General features: G+C 44.3%; 1 protein-coding gene across 1 annotated transcript in view; it reads left to right on the forward strand.

The window, feature by feature from the left end:
- UGT8 (UDP glycosyltransferase 8) overlaps positions 1–18,907 on the forward strand; it is a 192,715-nt gene that overhangs the window by 147,099 nt on the left and 26,709 nt on the right. Inside the window, exons 3-5 of the mRNA XM_063920210.1 lie at positions 13,736–13,878; positions 15,808–15,884; positions 16,979–17,198. Coding sequence (XP_063776280.1) covers positions 13,736–13,878; positions 15,808–15,884; positions 16,979–17,198 — 440 coding nt within the window. The remainder of the gene's footprint in view (positions 1–13,735; positions 13,879–15,807; positions 15,885–16,978; positions 17,199–18,907) is intronic.

Below are 18,907 nucleotides of genomic sequence, written 5' to 3' on the forward strand. Positions count from 1 at the left end.
ACAAAGCGACCCACTACAATTTAGTTTAAAAGAGGCTCCCTCATTGAGCACCCAAACAACCTGTTGATCCGATAGCGTCTAATCCATATTGGACTTAAGTACCCCCTTTCTTCCCTTTCTATTGACTTTTCCTTCCAGCCCATTCTTGGTTTTTTTTTTTTTTTTAACTGAACTATATCACTGTACTGCCGTATTATGTATGTATGTATGTATGTATATTTCTGTATGATAATGATTATCAGATTCTCAGGACTCCATATCTTTGTATACGCTGCCTACTGCTCCTCCAGTGATTCCCTTGACACAAATGCTCCCCCCCGTTCCTACTGTACTCTAATGTCCCCACCCTTTTTCTATTCTGTACCCCATAAAAACTGTTTTTCTCTCAACAAAAATTATTGCTGAAAAAAAAAAAAGAAGAAGAGGCCCCCAGGGCAGTACAGGGAGATGGAGATGGAGTATGTAGTGGCAGGCAGGTAAAGCATAGACTTATTAATTGATTGATTGATTGAAATTAACTAAATTGATAGAAATTGATTACTTAATTTAGAAAATGTTAATTAAAGAATTAGAAATTGAATAAAATGTTAATAGCTAAGGAATCTACAAGGAATGAAAGAGAAGCTAATTAAATAAATAGTTACACTTTAGAGCTGTAAATTGCAGTTCGGCCTATCTTTAAGTGCATACACACGGTGCGACGTGGTGTCGCTGCCGATACTGACTATATTGTGCCCGGAGGCATGTAGTCAGTATTGGCCCTGCTTGCACCCACTTTATTTTCTTATGATGCCGATCCCGCTGGACCGTGCATCGGCATTGAAAGGTTATACACATTGGTGGTCATTCTGACCCGATCGCATGCTGCAGTTTCTCACAGCGGTGCGATTGGGTCAGAACTGCGCATGCGCATGCCAGACGGTCGAAGCCCGTCGGGCCGCTACGAACGCCTCTGCCTGATTGACAGGCAGAGGCGGTCGCTGGGCGGGGGGGCAGAACGGCGGCCGCCCGTTTCATGGGCGCGGTCCAGCCAATGCAGGCGTGGCCGGACCTAACAGGGGGCGGGCCGCAGTGGCTGCGTGACGTCACATGCAGCCGCTGCGGGCCGGGGAGCGATGGGTAGCTCCCGGCCAGCACGCTAAAGCTGCGCTGGTCGGGAGCTACGCTTGAATTGCAAAGGCATTGCCGCTGTGTGATGCCTTTGCACTTCTGCGCGGGGGGGGGGGGGGGCGGCACTGACATGCGGGGCAGGCTAGCCCTGTGCTGGGCGTCCCCCCCGCATGTCAGTGGGAATGATCGTAGCTGTGCTAAATTTAACACAGCTGCAATCATCTCGGAATGACTCCCATGGTGCGATATGCATTATGTTTCCGTGCGATATGGACTATGTAGTCCATATCGGACGGAAAATCGCACCGTGTGTATGCACCTTAACACTAAGGGTGGGATGTACTAACCTCTCCCGCTGTGGTATCTGTCTTTCTCTGCACTCCCTGTGTGTTCTCCACGCTAACTGGTCTCCTTCCGCTGGCCGGTGCTGCCCGTTGCTCCCTTAGTTTTCTCCTCTCATTTGCTGGGAGTCACTGCGTTCCACCTCCTCACCGTCGCGGCCACTCTGACCTGAACTCTCCATTGCGGTCTCTCAGCGCTGTGCTCCCCATGTCTGTCGCGCATGCGCATATGACACTGCATCCTGACATGTGCACACTGGTATGGGAAGCGCAGCACTGAGCAACCGAATCGGATATTTCAGGCCAGAGTGGCCGTGGCCGTGAGGAGGCAGAATGCAGTGACTCCCAGCAAGTAAGAGGAGAAAACTAAGGGAGCGACAGGCAGTGCCAGCCAGCGGAAATAGACCAGTTAGCGTGGAGAACACACAGGGAGTGCAGAAAAAGACAGATACCGCAGCGGGAGAGGTTAGTACATCCCGCCCTAACAAATATTAGGAGGCTGATTTGCTGGCAGCCATACTACCCCTCTACTTACTAATTGGGTAACACACCCCTATAATACATTAATAAGTTGCAAAAGAGAGGCTGAGGGCTAAAGTTTCTAAAACAGATAATTGGTGATGTTGCCCATAGCAACCAATGAGATGCTGTCATTTTCCAGAAGTCAATAGGGAAATCATAGACAGCATCTGGGTCCAGAGGGGCACCCATTTTTAAATACCTATCCGGAGTCTCGCATCGGGTGCTGCAGCCGCTGCCAAATTTGCATCCAAAATGGCCAAAGCACATGCGCAGTAGCGAAATTAGGCTCCATAACATGGCGGGTGCTGTTTTTCCGGTGACCTGCGGATGCGCAGTAGACTCCGGCACATTGCCAAATCCTACTTATCTGTGCTGGCCACTAGAAAGGAGGGGACCCACACAGAGACTGCACATGGGCCCCCTCCTCCTATAAAAACGCCCCTGCCTTGGATAGAGATAAAGTGGACGGAGATAAAGTACCTGCCAACCATCTCCTAACTGTCATTTTTCAAACACAGCCTGTAACCTAGCAGTTTTAAGCTGATTGGCTGGTGGGTCATTCCATGGAAACAAACGTTACATTTTGAAATATATTTAATGTGAAATATATTTTTTTGAGCATGTGTTTTGATTATTTTGTTCAAAGTAAATGTTGTTTGTGTGGTACATGAAATGCTTTAATTTTGATGCAAAGCTTGTCATGAAAACTGGTAATAAACATTACATAAAAAGACCATTTTCATGGAATGACACTGGTGCTTTATCTCAAAGGCTTAGTATGTACTTAGCTCACTTTGGGGGTAATTCCAAGTTGATCGCAGCAGGAATTTTGTTAGCAGTTGGGCAAAACCATGGGGGTAATTCCAAGTTGATCGCAGCAGGAAATTTTTTAGCAGTTGGGCAAAACCATGTGCACTGCAGGGGTGGCAGATATAACATGTGCAGAGAGAGTTAGATTTGGGTGTGGTGAGTTCAATCTGCAATCTAAATTGCAGTGTAAAAATAAAGCAGCCAGTATTTACCCTGCACAGAAACAAAATAACCCACCCAAATCTAACTCTCTCTGCAAATGTTATATCTGCCCCCACTGCAGTGCACATGGTTTTGCCCAACTGCTAAAAAATTTCCTGCTGCGATCAACTTGGAATTACCCCCTATGTGCACTGCAGGGGAGGCAGATTTAACATGTGCAGAGAGAGTTAGATTTGGGTGTGGTGTGTTCAATCTGCAATCTAAATTGCAGTGTAAAAATAAAGCAGCCAGTATTTACCCTGCACAGAAACAAAATAACCCACCCAAATCTAACTCTCTCTGCACGTTATATCTGCCTCCCCTACAGTGCACATGGTTTTGCCCAACTGCTAAAAAATTTCCTGCTGCGATCAACTTGGAATTACCCCCTATGTGCACTGCAGGGGAGGCAGATTTAACATGTGCAGAGAGAGTTAGATTTGGGTGTGGTGTGTTCAATCTGCAATCTAAATTGCAGTGTAAAAATAAAGCAGCCAGTATTTACCCTGCACAGAAACAAAATAACCCACCCAAATCTAACTCTCTCTGCACGTTATATCTGCCTCCCCTACAGTGCACATGGTTTTGCCCAACTGCTAACAAAATTCCTGCTGCGATCAACTTGGAATTACCCCCTTTGTTATTTAAGTGAGCATCCTGCCAAAATTGAGCTGCTTGTTAGATTAGTAGCAATTCTCAATGAAGACCTGAATAAGAGGGGCCGAGGGAATAGGGATAAGAAAGCTTTTCCTGGCATGTGGTGGTATAGAAATGAAATTACATTAGAAGTGTACTATACTAGAAACATTTGTATTAAGAGAGGAGGGGGCCCATGTGTAGTCTTTGTGTGGGCCACCTCTTTTCTAGTGGCAAGCGCAGGTAAGTAGGTTCTGGCACTGTGCTTAGTCTACTGCTCATGCACAGGTCTATGGGAACTTAGCGAATGCGCCAGGTTCCCAGTGATTTCTCTACTGCGCACATCACTGGGAAAATGTCAGCAGTAATATTTTCCCAGTGGTTTGTGCAGTGCTTCTGCAGACGTGGGACTCTGGAGGGGTGAGTATTAAACATGGGTGCAAGGTGTGCGATTTGGGCCCCCCTGGACTGCACACCCTGCACCCATTATAGATACACCATTGACTAGAAAGTTGCTTTATCAACTGCCTGTTTGTGTTACTAAAATGAGATTCTACACTATTGCTAGTTTACTTTTATGGACCAGTTTTGCAAATGTGGTAACTGTACTCTTATGCTTTACCAGTTGTTATCGTACAGATCTGCGTGTTGCAGAATTCCAACAATCACAAATTACATGCACAATTTAAATATGTTTATATTTCAAAATAAATATAGTACTATTAGCTTTTTTTCAGGTTGATTTCACTAGTGTGTGAGCTCTATTGTTTGTATTTTGGGGGTAATTCTGAGTTTTTCGCAGCAGTAAGCTTGTTAGCAATTGGGCAAAACCATGTGCACTGCAGGGGGGACAGATATAACATTTGCTGAGAGAGTTAGATTTGGGTGGGTTATATTGTTTCTGTGCAGGATAAATACTGGCTGCTTTATTTTTACACTGCAATTTAGATTTCAGTTTGAATACACCCCACCCAAATCTTACTCTCTCTGCACATGTTATATCTGCCCCCCCTGGCACTGCACATGGTTTTGCACTGCTAACAAAGTTTCCCTTCCTGGAGAGGACCTTAACTGTAATGATGTGCGGTGCGCGTTGACATCATCGCGCACCGCACAGCAAAGGTCCTCTTCACGAAGGGAACTAGACGCTTAGCGTCTAGTTTTCCTTCGTGGAGAGGACCTTTGCTGTGCGGTGCGCGATGACGTCATTGCGCACCGCACATCCTACTACAGTACAGGGGGCGTAACTGACCAAGCCCCCTGTATAAAGCCACGCCCCCTAATGCCGCCCGGGGTGCAAGAAGCCCCGGAACCGGCCCTGCCCTGCATGCAGGAGCAGCGACGGTGGTTCCAGACTGTCCACCATCAGCGTACCAATTGTGTCCAGCATTGACTCTTGCATCTGCCAGTTATCTAGTTTTAAGGATACTTGGGTAGTGTGTGGGAGCACATGATAAATGTTTGCTTACTCTGAAATGCTGAAATACTGGAGAAAATGGTGTGTCCGTCTTGCAGGAGAAATCAAACATGTTTGATTTTTCCCAACTAGTTGGACATCTATAGTTCAGTGTGGGGGGAACATTTAAAACGTTCCCCCCAACTGAACTATCAGCCTGTCAGAAGTATAAGGACACTGCCCACCTACTTCTGCATGTAAAATAAATAAATAATAATAAAACAAAATTGTACCCCTTCCCTACCCCAGTTTGTAACCAGCTCTGGTGCTTTCAGTCCAGCCTTACCCCCTCCCCTGTTAACCCAATCTCAGGGTGAAAACAATGAGGGGTCCCTCCTGAGCACTGAGCATTGCATTGCCAACCTGGTGTGCTGAAACCATAGAGGGGTTCCTGCAACAAAATTCCTGAATGCTTGCAGCAGCTGAAATAGGAAAATAGCTCCTGCAGGGGGCGTCCAGAACTATTATCATATAACATTGCTTTTACTTTACAATGTCAGTTCCCACAGGTTTGACCTGTACTAAGCCTCGTTAAAGCTGCCCGTACAGCGAAACATGCATGTTGGCTTCCTAGTGGACCACCGCACTCCTTGAAAAAGCAATGTTGTATTCAGTGTCGGACTGGGGCATGTAGGGCCCACCGGGGAAATGCAGTGGTAGGCACCCATGTTTAGGGGTGTGGCCAGTCTCTAGAGGGGGTGTGCCCAGCCGCCACATTGGTTTGCCTATCCATTTTGCAAGTGTTTGTCCCCTAGATAAATATATACAGTAAATACTGTAGTGCATGCAAGATAATGTACTAGATTAGTAACAGTACAGTCTGGAACCTGATCCCTAGAGGAGGGGGTGGGGCCCCAGGCAGTAGGGCCCACCGGTGGTTTCCCCTGTACCCCTGTGGGCCAGTCCAACCCTGGTTGTATTGTGTATAAATGTATCATTATCATACTCATTGGCATCAGCACTGACTTTTCCATAATTACATTAGTCAGGATTCGACCAAGCAGGCTGACTACACGAGCCCAGTAACTTAGCAAGGGTCTAGTTAGTTAGTAACGCGGGGAAGCGTCTCCGTCTATACCTGTATCAAAGAAATGTATTATTCGGATGACATCCCTCAGCAGCTAATCACACTGCTGTATATGGTACTTTATATGAATGTATTTACTCTGTGTCAATCAGCACTAGTACCACTTTGAAATAAACTATAAGAATTAGGAACTCATATTAGGTTCCGTGTCAAAGTTATTAACATAGCAGGGGTCACCTGTAGCTATTTGAAGTGGGAATCACTGTGCAGGGGTTTAAATCCCTATTAGGAGGATTCATTATTTTACCACAACAGACAGTATGCCCCTTAGGCGTATTCAATCACTGTCTTAATACCTCTGACTCATCATTATTTAAAACACTTTAAATAGATACCTCGATACACCCTCTATAAGCAATCAGCAATCTATTAAAAGCAATCAGTCCTCAAACAGGGACATGTTTATTTGGCGTGTAAGGGAATGAGCCAGCTATTTGTTCATACAGAATGGTGTTACTTATTTTGTAAGACACCCGTACCACACACCTGTAAAGTGTTACATTACAAATTCTATAATTTATCTTATGAATTACTATTGCAACAATTGTTGCCTGTGTGTAACATTACTCGAGGGCAATTTGTAACAATTTCCTGTCAACCTATAAACGGTGTTGATCATGTATTAACAATAGGACAAGTAGAAATACTCCTTGTCTCCATTCACAAATAGTATTGATCGTGGTATCTATCCCTTCATCCCCGCAATTCCGTTAAATATATACGGGGATCCTTTCTGATCACCTTGGACTTCATTCAAGAGGTGACGGACTATACCCATAGAGATAGTAATTATTCTATCCATTCTCCCTTTCATACTTAACGCAGTATATTTCAACATAGGTCATCTATGGGTATACCATCTTTGTCTCCTTTTACCGGAGACAACATAGTTAAGGGTGTCTTTATATAAGTGTTCTTCACCCCCATAAATTTACCTGTATGGTATAGGTCCTAATCGAAGCATTTCATATTTCATCCATTTATTCATTTGCTATTATTTCTTGGTAGACGTCCGAAGTACTTGAACAGTTTATTTTGACATACTTATGTATATTTATATACTTAGCAGTACGTGACACAACCCAAGCGTAACACCTGACTATCTGTGATCACCTGTGATATTCTATTATATTTAACATTTTCTACATATCTAAGTGTACACCAGGATCGCATATCCAAGACCCCGCTGGGCTCGAATTCTACACATAAATAAAGTTAATACACAGTTGCAGGAGTTATTGTGGTGGTCCCACTTTTTAAGAATCTTTCTCACACCTTTTTTTCAATCTTTATCACTTGTATGTTTGTTATTGTTATGTTTTTGATCTCTATATTTTGCTGTATGTGTCCCACTGATAGGAGCTTCAGAATATTAATATAAGCAATAAAAGTTATGTTTTAGCATTACAATTAACTCAAAAAATACGATTTGTGCACCCAACTCAACAACCACTTTTCCAGTTCTCTTCCTTTGTTGATATATTTTGGTTGTAACAGGGTCGCACCCCCTGAGAGGTTTAAAGTCTAATTCAAGACACACGAATATTGGGGTCTTAATAGATCTATTTATTTTCTTACGAAGTTACTACCACAAATCAATAAGTGTGCAGATGAATATCTCTTGTTTTTCTTGACCTGTACTAACCCTGGGACCTGCACTTTAAATTATAGGCAATGTTAAATATAGGAAAGTACAGTAGTTTCGACTATAACTGAAAACTACACCAACAACTATGCCACTTACCCTGTTTGTATGTCCATGAGTTCCACTCACCCAGATAAAGGTACAGATGTAGCCACCTTTATCTTGACTAGCTGAGGCGTTTGTCCCGATCGAGTATACGCAGCGTACTGGGGTGTAGGGAGGTGCGCCTAGTCACAGAGAGGCGTACCTAATCGCACGGAGGCAGACAGAGCGTTTGGCGTTACCTTTACGTGTAATACCTGCAATCATCCACCAGATATTGCATTTTACAATCACCACTGCGCATGCGTGTGGTCTCCCGTAAAATACAATACTGAAATATATAATAAGGACTACTTGACTAAGGCGTCTCATTACGCTGCATACAGTAAATACTCATTATGCTGCATTATTTAATACAGTAAATACTCATTACGCTGCATTATTTAATACAGTATATACGGTACAGATGCAAATAGTACAGCATACAGTATATGATCCATCTACAGTACTTTATGAATATGTGAGCGTCCAAGTCCCGCAGACAAAACAACATAAAACCAGTAGTGTACACTGTTGCAAATGGACGTGTTAGAAGTTAACTATTGCCTCTTGAGATTAGGAATTTTGTACAGTATGTTAGCGTCTCAATCCCGTAGCCATTACAGCATAATCAAAACCAATTGATTTATTCATCTGTCTGCGGCGAAGTGGTGAAGTGTTCCGCTTCCTATACTCAGAGTCGCGGGTTCGATTCCTAAAGTACGAATGCATGTTAGTTTTTTCCAGACACTTTATTATTTTTTTTATTCACATAAACCAGGGCAAAGCTGCAGGAGCGGTTCTACTGTTAAGGTTCTATGTACGCAGTACACAAACAATTCTGTAGCAGGGCAGACTCAATAGAAATGGCTACCACCTATGACTCCTTGCCCCACGGAGGCCCTAGGCTACGGAGCAAGTAACAGCCCAGATTTTGCAGGCTATGGGGCAATGCTGAAGGAGCGTCACAATCGGGTGTGGTATGGTATGCCGGCGGTCGGGCTCCCGGCGACCAGCATACCGGCACCCCGACTGCCGGCTTACCGACAGTGTGGCGAGCGCAAATGAGCTCGCCACGCTGTGGGCACGGTACACGCTATTTTATTCTCCCTCCAGGGGGGTCGTGGACCCCCACGAGGGAGAATAAGTGTCGGTATGCCGGCTTTCGGGATTCTGGCGCCGGTATACTGTGCGCTGGGATCCTGACAGCCGGCATACTGAAGACCACCCTCACAATCTCCTAGCTAAAATACACAGGGGCGATAGAGATAAGCGAGGTCTATGCACATTACGGTACACCGGACTCGATCGCATAGCACACTGGCAAAATGGCCGCCACCCCTGAACCTCCACCTTTTGGCAGGCAGCGCTTGGATATGGAGTGAGAGTTGGCATAAGTTTTGCAGGCTACGGGGCAATGCTGAAGGAGCATCACAATCCCCTAGCCAAAATACACGGGGCGATAGAGATAAGTGAGGTCTATGCACATTACATTACACCGGGCTCGATCGCATAGCAAACTGACAAAACACAAGTTTTACATAAAGCAGGGCAAAGCTGCAGTTGAGTTTCTACTGTCAAGGTTCTATGCACCGTACGTACACATACAATTCTATAGCAGGGCAGATGGGGTAATGCTGAAGGAGCGTCAGAATCCCCTAGCTAAAATACACAGGGGTGATAGGGATAAGCGAGGTCTATGCACATAATGATACACCGCAAAGTTCCCCATGGTTTTGATTATGCCTTTTATTTGAACACGGTATTTTCCACTGCCTTGCCCTACCCCCATCCCACTTTCCCCTTCCCCCCTGGGAGCCTGCAAAGTATATGCAGTAGACAGGGTTACAAGACATGTGCAACAGTATACTACTATATGTAGGAAAAACCACAGCCCACTCTGATTTATGTGAAACCCGTGTGCACCCTTCCATTGAATGTATAACAAAGAAAAAAATAATAATAAAGTGAATGTTACAGGAACACATTAAAAAAAGGTTGGCGCCTTCCTTCCCATTGTTGTTGGTTTATGCCTTTGGGGACTCGGACGCTAATACTTGTATTTCAAAAGCACGGTATTTTCCACCGCCTCTCCCTACCCCCATCGCCCTTCCCTCCTGGGAGCCTGCACAGGTCATGCAGTGGACAGGGAGGGAGTTCAGGTCAGGTACAATACACAAATGCCGACGATCTACAGTACTGTGTTGCTCAGTTAGTTGCGTCAGAATACACTAATTTATACTCATTACCGCTGTGTATTTGTATATAGCGGAATGAATCGCTGCTGCAGATTTACTTTGATTTATGTGAAACCTGTGTGCACCCTTTCATTGAATGTATAACAAAGAAAAAAATAATAATAAAGTGAATGTCACAGAAACATATAAATAAAAATGAAAAAGGTTGGCACTTTGGGACTCAAACCTGGGAATCTCAGCGTGGGAGGTGGGAGCCTTAATCGCTAGGTTGGTATGGAAGGGGAGACAATTAGCTACTAGAGGGTAGCAACCCCAAGTTTCTGTGACCCCCAGAAGGCTCATGGCAAGCGTCGGAACCCATGGTGGTTCTGAATTAACGGGCCCATTATAGTCTATGGGAAAATGGGTCCACTTTGCGTACTGATATCTCTGGTTCTGGGTGTCCCAGAGACTCAGGACTGGTACCATACAAAAGACGATACTCTTGGCTTTCGGGGCAGAGCAACAACTAGTTTATGTGACACTGGAAAGGGAAACGGGAAGCAACCATGTATCGAGTGCCCTCCAGTTGTCCGCCTAGCTTGAACAGGATGCAGGGTTTCTGGCTAGATAGGAAATACTGTACAGAAATGCTAAGCATGGTAATTTGACATCCAGGAACATAGGGAGGAGTTTTTATCTCTCTCCATTATACTTAGAAAAATTACACTTGCCACTGTACGTTACAAGCTGTTCGTGCTAATTAGTACACTAGTAGAACATACTGTACAGAGATACTAAGTACAGTGATTTGGCATCCATGAATTTAGGGAGGAGCTTTTATCTCTCTCCATTGTAATCTTTCTAAGTATAATGGAGAGAGAAAAAATCTCCTTCCTAAGTTCCTGGTGCCAAATTACCGTCCTTACTGTCTCTGTACTCTATGTTCTACTAGTGTACTAATTAGCACGAACAGCTTGTAACGTACAGTGGCAAGTTTAATCTTTCTATGTATAATGGAGAGAGATAAAAAGCTCCTCTGTAAGTTCCTAGATGCCAAATCACCGTCCTTAGTATCTCTGTACAGTATGTTCTACTAGTGTACTAATTAGCACGAACAGCTTTTAACTGGATGCCAAATCACCACAGTTAGTATCTCTGTACAGTATGTTCTATTAGGGTACTAATTAGCTGTTCGTGCTAAATAGTACCCTAATAGAAAATACTATACAGAGATACTAAGGATGGTGATTTGGCAACCAGGAACTTAGGGAGGAGCTTTTATCTCTCTCCATTATACATAGAAAGATCAAACCTGCCACTGTACGTTACAAGTTGTTTGTGCTAATTAGTACACTAGTAAAACATACTGTACAGAGATACTAAGGATGGTGATTTGGCAACCAGGAACTTAGGGAGGAGCTTTTATCTCTCTACATTATACATAGAAAGATCAAATCTGCCACTGTACGTTACAAGCTGCTCGTGCTAATTAGTACACTAGTAGAACATACTGTACAGAGATACTACGGACAGTGATTTGGCATCCAGGAACTTAGGGAGGAGCTTTTATCTCTCTCCATTATACTTAGAAAGATTACAATGGAGAGAGATAAAGCTCCTCCCTAAGTTCCTGGATGCCAAATCACCGTACTTAGTATCTCTGTACAGTATGTTCTATTAGGGTACTAATTAGCACGAACAGCTTGTAACGTACAGTGGCAAGTTTAATCTCTCTATGTATAATATAGAGATATAAAAGCTCCTCCCTAAGTTCCTGGTTGCCAAATCACCGTCCTTAGTATCTCTGTATAGTATTTTCTATTAGGGTACTAATTAGCACGAACAGCTAATTAGTACCCTAATAGAACATACTGTACAGAGATACTATGTACGGTGATTTGGCATCCAGGAACTTACTGAGGAGCTTTTATCTCTCTCCATTATACATAGAAAGATTAAACTTGCCGCTGTATGTTACAAGCTGTTCGTGCTAATTAGTACCCTAATAGAACATACTGTACAGAGATACTAAGGACGGTGATTTGGCATCTAGGAACTTAGGAAGGAGCTTTTATCTCTCCATTATACATAGAAAGATTAAACTTGCCACTGTACGTTACAAGCTGTTCATGCTAATTAGTACACTAGAAGAACATACTGGGGACTCAGACTCATACAGTACTTGCATTTCAAAAGCACAGTATTTTCCACCGTCTCCCGCTGGCCCATCGCCCTTTCCCCCTGGGAGCCTGCACAGGTCATGCAGTAGACAGAGAGGGAGTTAGTCACATAAACCAGGGCAAAGCTGCAGTAGTGGTTGTACTGTTAAGGTTCTATACACCATACGGTACACATACAATTCTGTAGCAGGGCAGACTCAATTGAAATGGCTACCGCCTGTGACTCCTTGCCCCATGGAGGCCCTCGGCTATGGAGCAAGTAACAGCACAGATTTTGTAGGTCACGGGGCAATGCTGAAGGAGCGTCAGAATCCCCTAGCTAAAATACATAGGGTCGATAGAGATAAGCGAGCTCTATGCACTTAACTATACCCCAGACCCCATCGCATCACAAAGTGACAAAATGTCCAAGGCACATGAACATCCGCCTTGTGTCAGCACTCAGCTATGGAGCGAGTGACGGCATAGGTTTTGCAGGCTATGGGGCAGTGCTGAAGGAACGTCCGAATCCCCTAGCTAAAATACACAGGGGCGATAGGGTTAAGCGAGGTCTATGCACATAATGCTACAAGGCAGGGGTTCATGTGCCTCGGACATTTTGTCACTTTGTGATGCGATGGGGTCTGGTCTATCGTTATGTGCATAGACCTCGCTTATCCCTATCGACCCTGTGTATTTTAGCTAGGGGATTCTGACGCTCCTTCAGCATTGGCCCATTCTTTGAACACGGTATTTTCCACTGCCTCGCCCTACCCCCATCCCACTTTCCCCTTTACCCTGGGAGCCTGCACAGTTCATGCAGTAGACAGGTAGGGAGTTCCGATCAGGTTACAAGACAAGATTTATGTGAAACCTGTGTGCACCCTTCCATTGAATGTATAACAAAGAAAAAAAATTATAATAAAGTGAATGTCACGGGAACTCGGACGCTCATACTATACATGTTTTTCAAAAGCACGGTGTTTATGCATTGTACATACTTCCTTTTACACAATTAGTTGCATCTCCATACACAATCTTGCGTCTGCATACACAAGTGTTTTAACATGTTCGTTTGTGTCTGTATAAACTATTTATTTATATTGAGAACTCTCACATTGGTCACCATCTATTAACATTACAGTCGTCACTGACCATTTGCCAGAGCTGTAGATCAATCCACCGCTATACGATCGAAAGTACTGGATTAGTGGAGCATTAGCCACCCAGTGGTGGAGATGCGTAATGCATGCTGAGTATCTAGAATCGCCTCAATGCGCCTGCCTGTGATTAAACTCAGCAAGCTAAGCTATCGCCTTAGCGTGACTAAACGTCCGTCTAGGCGGAGACTCGGTCAAGATAAAGGTGGCTACATCTGTATACTGAACAAAATTTTGTGAAATCTATATTATATATGAAATAAACCTATCCTATTAAATGTACATAATTCATACAGCTCATCTTAATTATGATGTATGATGTAATTGTTGTAATACTTCTATTCTAGGATTTGCAGTCTTGGGTGGATGATGTGGATGAAAATGGATTTGTAGTGGTCTCCTTTGGAGCAGGAGTGAAATACTTGTCCGAAGACATAGCACAAAAACTTGCTGGGGCCTTGGCTAAATTACGCCAGAAAGTGATTTGGAGGTAAGCTAGCTCATTATATACAGTAACATTGGGAATAATTCATAGGGACGACCTGGAAAAGGTCGACACACAACAGGTTGACATGTGAAAAAAGGCTGACATCGTAAAATAGTCGGCATGAAAAAGGTCAACACGTGAAAAGGTCGACATGGGCTTCACTTGCCATGCAGGTTAAAATTCCTAATCGTAGTCCACGTGGATGGTAAAGTATGAAAAAGTTGAAAATGAAAACAATTCTGTTAAAAACTCATGTCATATTTAGGGGAGAAAAGACTTAGCGGCAGGGCCGGATTAAGCACTTGGGGGGCCCAGGGCACCCAAGACAGGGGGGCCCTCCCCCCACCAGCAATCAACCCCCAGCTGCAACCACTGCCCGCCTCCCCTCCACCCAAACGGGTTCCACACTGCTGGGGGAGGAGTGCATTATGTCCCATACCGCATGCGACTGTACATGCGGCTTCCTCCCCCATCTCTCGGGGAGCAAGGTTGGGAACTGATCCTTGCAATCTCCCCTTCGCTGCTGCTGGTGGCGGAGGTTGGAGAGTTGAGACAGCAGCCACTGGCAAATGCAAGATTTGTAAAGGGGGGCTTCCAAATATATAATATACACACACACAGTGTGATGTGGGCATCATTGTCCCCGACGACAGTGGTCGGCCCAGGGGAAGGAATTCTGTTGAGAGCCGGCTTGCACTGCACTTTGGATAGCATTTTATATATATACATATCTGGGAACCCCCAGGCCCGTGCAAAAAAAGATTACATAAAAAACCCCATATATATACATATACATACTGTATATAGAACATGCACACAAGTACACGCAAATAAATACTTACATACAAAAATCATCTGCACCTGAAGCTGGACAGACTGTTGCCTCCCTCTCCAGAGTGCAGTTATTCCAACTGCTCGCTGTCCCTTGCAAGTCTGCCCGCAACTCCCCTCGGCTGGCTACTGCTGCTACTGAGTGCCTCAGCTACCGAGTGCCTCAGCTCCCATTGGCTGGCCACTGCTGCTGAGTACTGGCCCGCAACTCCTCTCAGATGCCTGACTGCTTGCCGCTGCCCACCGCTGCCTGTATTTCCGATGCTGTGCAAAGCAGAGAGAGCTGCTGGCAGCTCTGATCTTGGCGGCAGCGCTGTCTCTGTAAAAAACAAAACAAAAAAAAACAACAACCAGAACTGTGCAGTCTCCGTCCGGCGAACCCCTTAAGTCAGGGAGGCCCGGGGTACTTACCTCCTGGGCCCCCCTTTAATCCGGCTCTGCTTAGAGGCCTATTTTTTAACAATATTTTTACTAAAATAATATGAAAAAGGGTGTTTTCACACCCTTTTCACATTATTTTAGTACCACTTAAATGTATAATGAAAAACTGATCCAAACCCTTTAATTACAGAAGCTGATCACTTGTAAAAAAGAAAAGTAAAAAAAAAACATACTAGTCCAGGAGCCGGTAATCAGTGGTCGGGTGTGGGCTGCCGGGCGCTGGGTCCTCCATGTGCTGCGCTGTGACCCCTGGTGCAGTAAAGTGACTCTGCAAAATGGCAGGATCCGGCGCCTGGCAGTCCGGCAGGAGCAGCGATGACCGACTCCCTGCACTGTAGCAGCGATCTCGGCGGTGGCAGCGCATGCGCAGCAGGACATCAGGGTATTTTTCCTGAAAAATACCCCGATGATGGTGCGGACAGGCATAACAAGGACAGAGCTTGCGATAATTGATACATCCGTGCAATGTATTCAATTATTGCAGTGCGGATTCGGGCGATTCTTTCACCTCACACCTGCCTAAATAGGCCCCTAAAATGTGGGCATAATCTAGTGATCCAGCATTATATTATATAAATAGAATCTCAGTAGAATATCCATTTTCAATGTAAATCTACATAATAATAATAATAATAATAATAATAATTATGTTTTTTTCAGATTTTCAGGCTCCAAACCTAGAAATTTAGGTAACAACACAAAATTAGTGGAATGGCTACCTCAGAATGATTTATTAGGTAAGTAAATGCCACAATATTATGTTTCAAATATTTACCAGAAAATTAATTTTTTTTATAATGTATAATAATATAAATGCAGACATAACAAGTGTAGGTAGACAATAACAACATTTCATTTGATTATCTTTCAACATATTAGACCTGATTAGATTAAATTAGGTCAAATATAAAATATAAAGACATTGAAAGTAGCAATAGCAAATTAAGGGTCTAATTCAGCATCAGTTGTAGTTTTGCGAGAGTTTTGCCCAGCACAGGGCAAGGCTGCCCCGCATGCCATGTCTCCCCTCCACTAAAATGTGAGTGCTTTGCTATACAGCTCGCATCTTAAGGGTTGCCCCCTGCCTATGCAGCCTAGCTGTGAAGGCAGTCACCGGGCAGCTATGTATCAGGTCGCAGCGGCTGTGTGTGACATCTTGCAGCCGGTCAGCCCGCCCCACAAATGGTCAGCACACACCTCCGTTGTCTGGACCTTGCCCTCTGAACACTGCGTTGACGCTTGCAAAATGCTGCATTGGTTCTGCCCGTTCCTGCCACACGCAGAGACTTGAACTGCAGTCGCAGTTTAAGTCCTTGCGCATGTGGCGTGTGCGCATGCACAGAAGAGCTGAAATAGTGATTTCAGCACTTCTGCGATCCATGCTGAATCGTGCCCTATAATTGTTACTATAATTTGTTAATTGCATAACTGGGTTGATTGAAAATTATTAACTTGATTGTCATGTACAGAATGTGTTTGGAAGGAAATTAGTGCACCCTGTGTGACTTAATTGCGCCACATTGTTTTCATTGTTTTAACCACTGTAAATTACCTTTTTACTTATTACATATGTATTTCCCCATATATTTTTATTCATCAAGCTGCGTAAGATCAAATTTCACAATATTTGAAGGATATTGGAAATATCTCAAACCTGTCTTCCAACAGTTGTATTGATCTATTACCCAGCCAAATGATCTCTGCATTTTTTTTTTTCGGTTAAGTAAAGGTTTAAGATTTTATAATTGTTTTTTTTTTAAATTAATATTATTTTGGCCTATATGTACGTACAAACTACTATTACTGATAAATGGTTTCATTAAATTTATAGGTCATCCAAAAATTAAGACCTTCCTCAGTCATGGAGGACTAAATGGTATTTTTGAAGCTATATATCATGGAGTACCAATAGTAGGGATCCCCTTGTTTGGTGATCATTATGATACTATGACCAGAGTACAGGCTAAAGGAATGGGAATTCTTCTAGAATGGAAAAGAATGACAGAAGATAATTTGTACAAATCTCTTTCAGAAGTTATTCATAATCCCAGGTAAGAAAAAAAAATGCCAATAAGTATCAGAGTGTGACCATAACTTTAGACCTGGTGCTAATTAAAAACATCACTAAATAATTAAAATTACACACCAGTGAGGCTGCAAACTGAGATGGGACATCTACTTCACTACCCAATCTAAAATGCACACAGAAATAAAAGGTTTCCATTTTTCCCCAGCAGGTGTAATAAATAAACTACATATACCAACAAGTTGCAACAAAATGCAACAAAATAACACGCTTCTCCTGCTACAGTATGCTCAAATATGGGTCTCTAGAGTTAATATCTCCAGGGAAATGACTGTACTTCCCTCATAGAGCAAGCTGTGAATTCAAGTAAATAAATTGTGAATCTCTGTGAAATCCACAGTTGGAGCAATTCACTGCAAGTGTATAACAGGACTGCAGGTAATTAGATCAAAGTCAGTACATTGATAGTCATGGCCACACCATTGGGTGTAATTCAGAGTTGATCGCAGCAGCACATTTGTTAGCAGTTGGGCAAAACCATGGCCCTCATTCCGAGTTGATCGCACATAGCAACTTTTTGCTGCTCCTGCGATCAACTAGACGCCACCTATGGGGGAGTGTATTTTAGCATAGCAGGGCTGCGATCGCTTGTGCAGCCCTGATATGCTAAAAAAGTTTCCTGCAAAACAAGACCAGGGTCAGACTTGCTTACCCTGTGCGATGGATCCAGCGACGAAGGTCCTGGGATTGACGTCAGACATCCGCCCTCCAAACGCCTGGACACGCCTACGTTCGGATCTCCACGCCCAGAAAATGGTGAGTATCCGCCCCAGAATGCCTACCCGCTGCCAATCTTCTTGCGATCGCCGCTGCGATCACTTTCTTCTCTCGTCTGGTCATTGCCCGGCAACGGCTGTCGCTAAGCAGTGACGCGTGTGCGCATTGAGGGCGCCGCGCATGCGCAATTCTGACTCATTCGCACCGCAGCGAAGAACCGCTGCGTGCGAACGGGTCGGAATGACCCCCTAAGTGCACTGCCGGGGGTGGGGGGGGGGGGGGCAGATATAACACGTGCAGAGAGAGTTAGATTTGGGTGGGTTATTTTGTTTCTGTGCAGGGTAAATACTGGTTGCTTTATTTTTACACTGCAATTTAGATTTCAGTTTGAATACACCCCACCCAAATCTAACTCTCTCTGCACGTTATTTCTCTTACGTCCTAGAGGATGCTGGGGTCCATTTTAGTACCATGGGGTATAGACGGTTCCGCAGGAGCCTCTGGCACTTTAAGACTTTTTAACAGTGTGAACTGGCTCCTCCCTCTATGCCCCTCCTCCAGACCTCAGTTTAGACAATGTGCCCGGGAGACTGGCTGCACATCAGTGAAGCTCTACTGAGTTTTGCTGAAAAAGACTTTGTTAGGTTTTTTTATTTTACAGGGAAGCTGCTGGCAACAGCTTCCCTGCTTCGTGGGACTTACGGGGGGAAGTAGGAACCAACTTCTCCATTAGTTCAATGGCTCTGCTTCCGCTGACAGGTCACCATTAGCTCCTGAAGGGTACTGAACACAGCCCTTGCCTGGCTGCTGCTCAGTCCCACTGCACTGCCGCCACCCCCTTTACAGAGCCAGAAGGCTGGTGAATATTTACCGGAGACCTGCAGAGAGGGGTTCTCCGGTCATCTTGGCGGCATAAAGGTACCAGCGCAGTGCAGGACGCTGCGCACAAACATGTCT

This window comes from Pseudophryne corroboree, chromosome 1, assembly GCF_028390025.1.
Source record: "Pseudophryne corroboree isolate aPseCor3 chromosome 1, aPseCor3.hap2, whole genome shotgun sequence".
NCBI classification, from domain to species: domain Eukaryota; kingdom Metazoa; phylum Chordata; class Amphibia; order Anura; family Myobatrachidae; genus Pseudophryne; species Pseudophryne corroboree.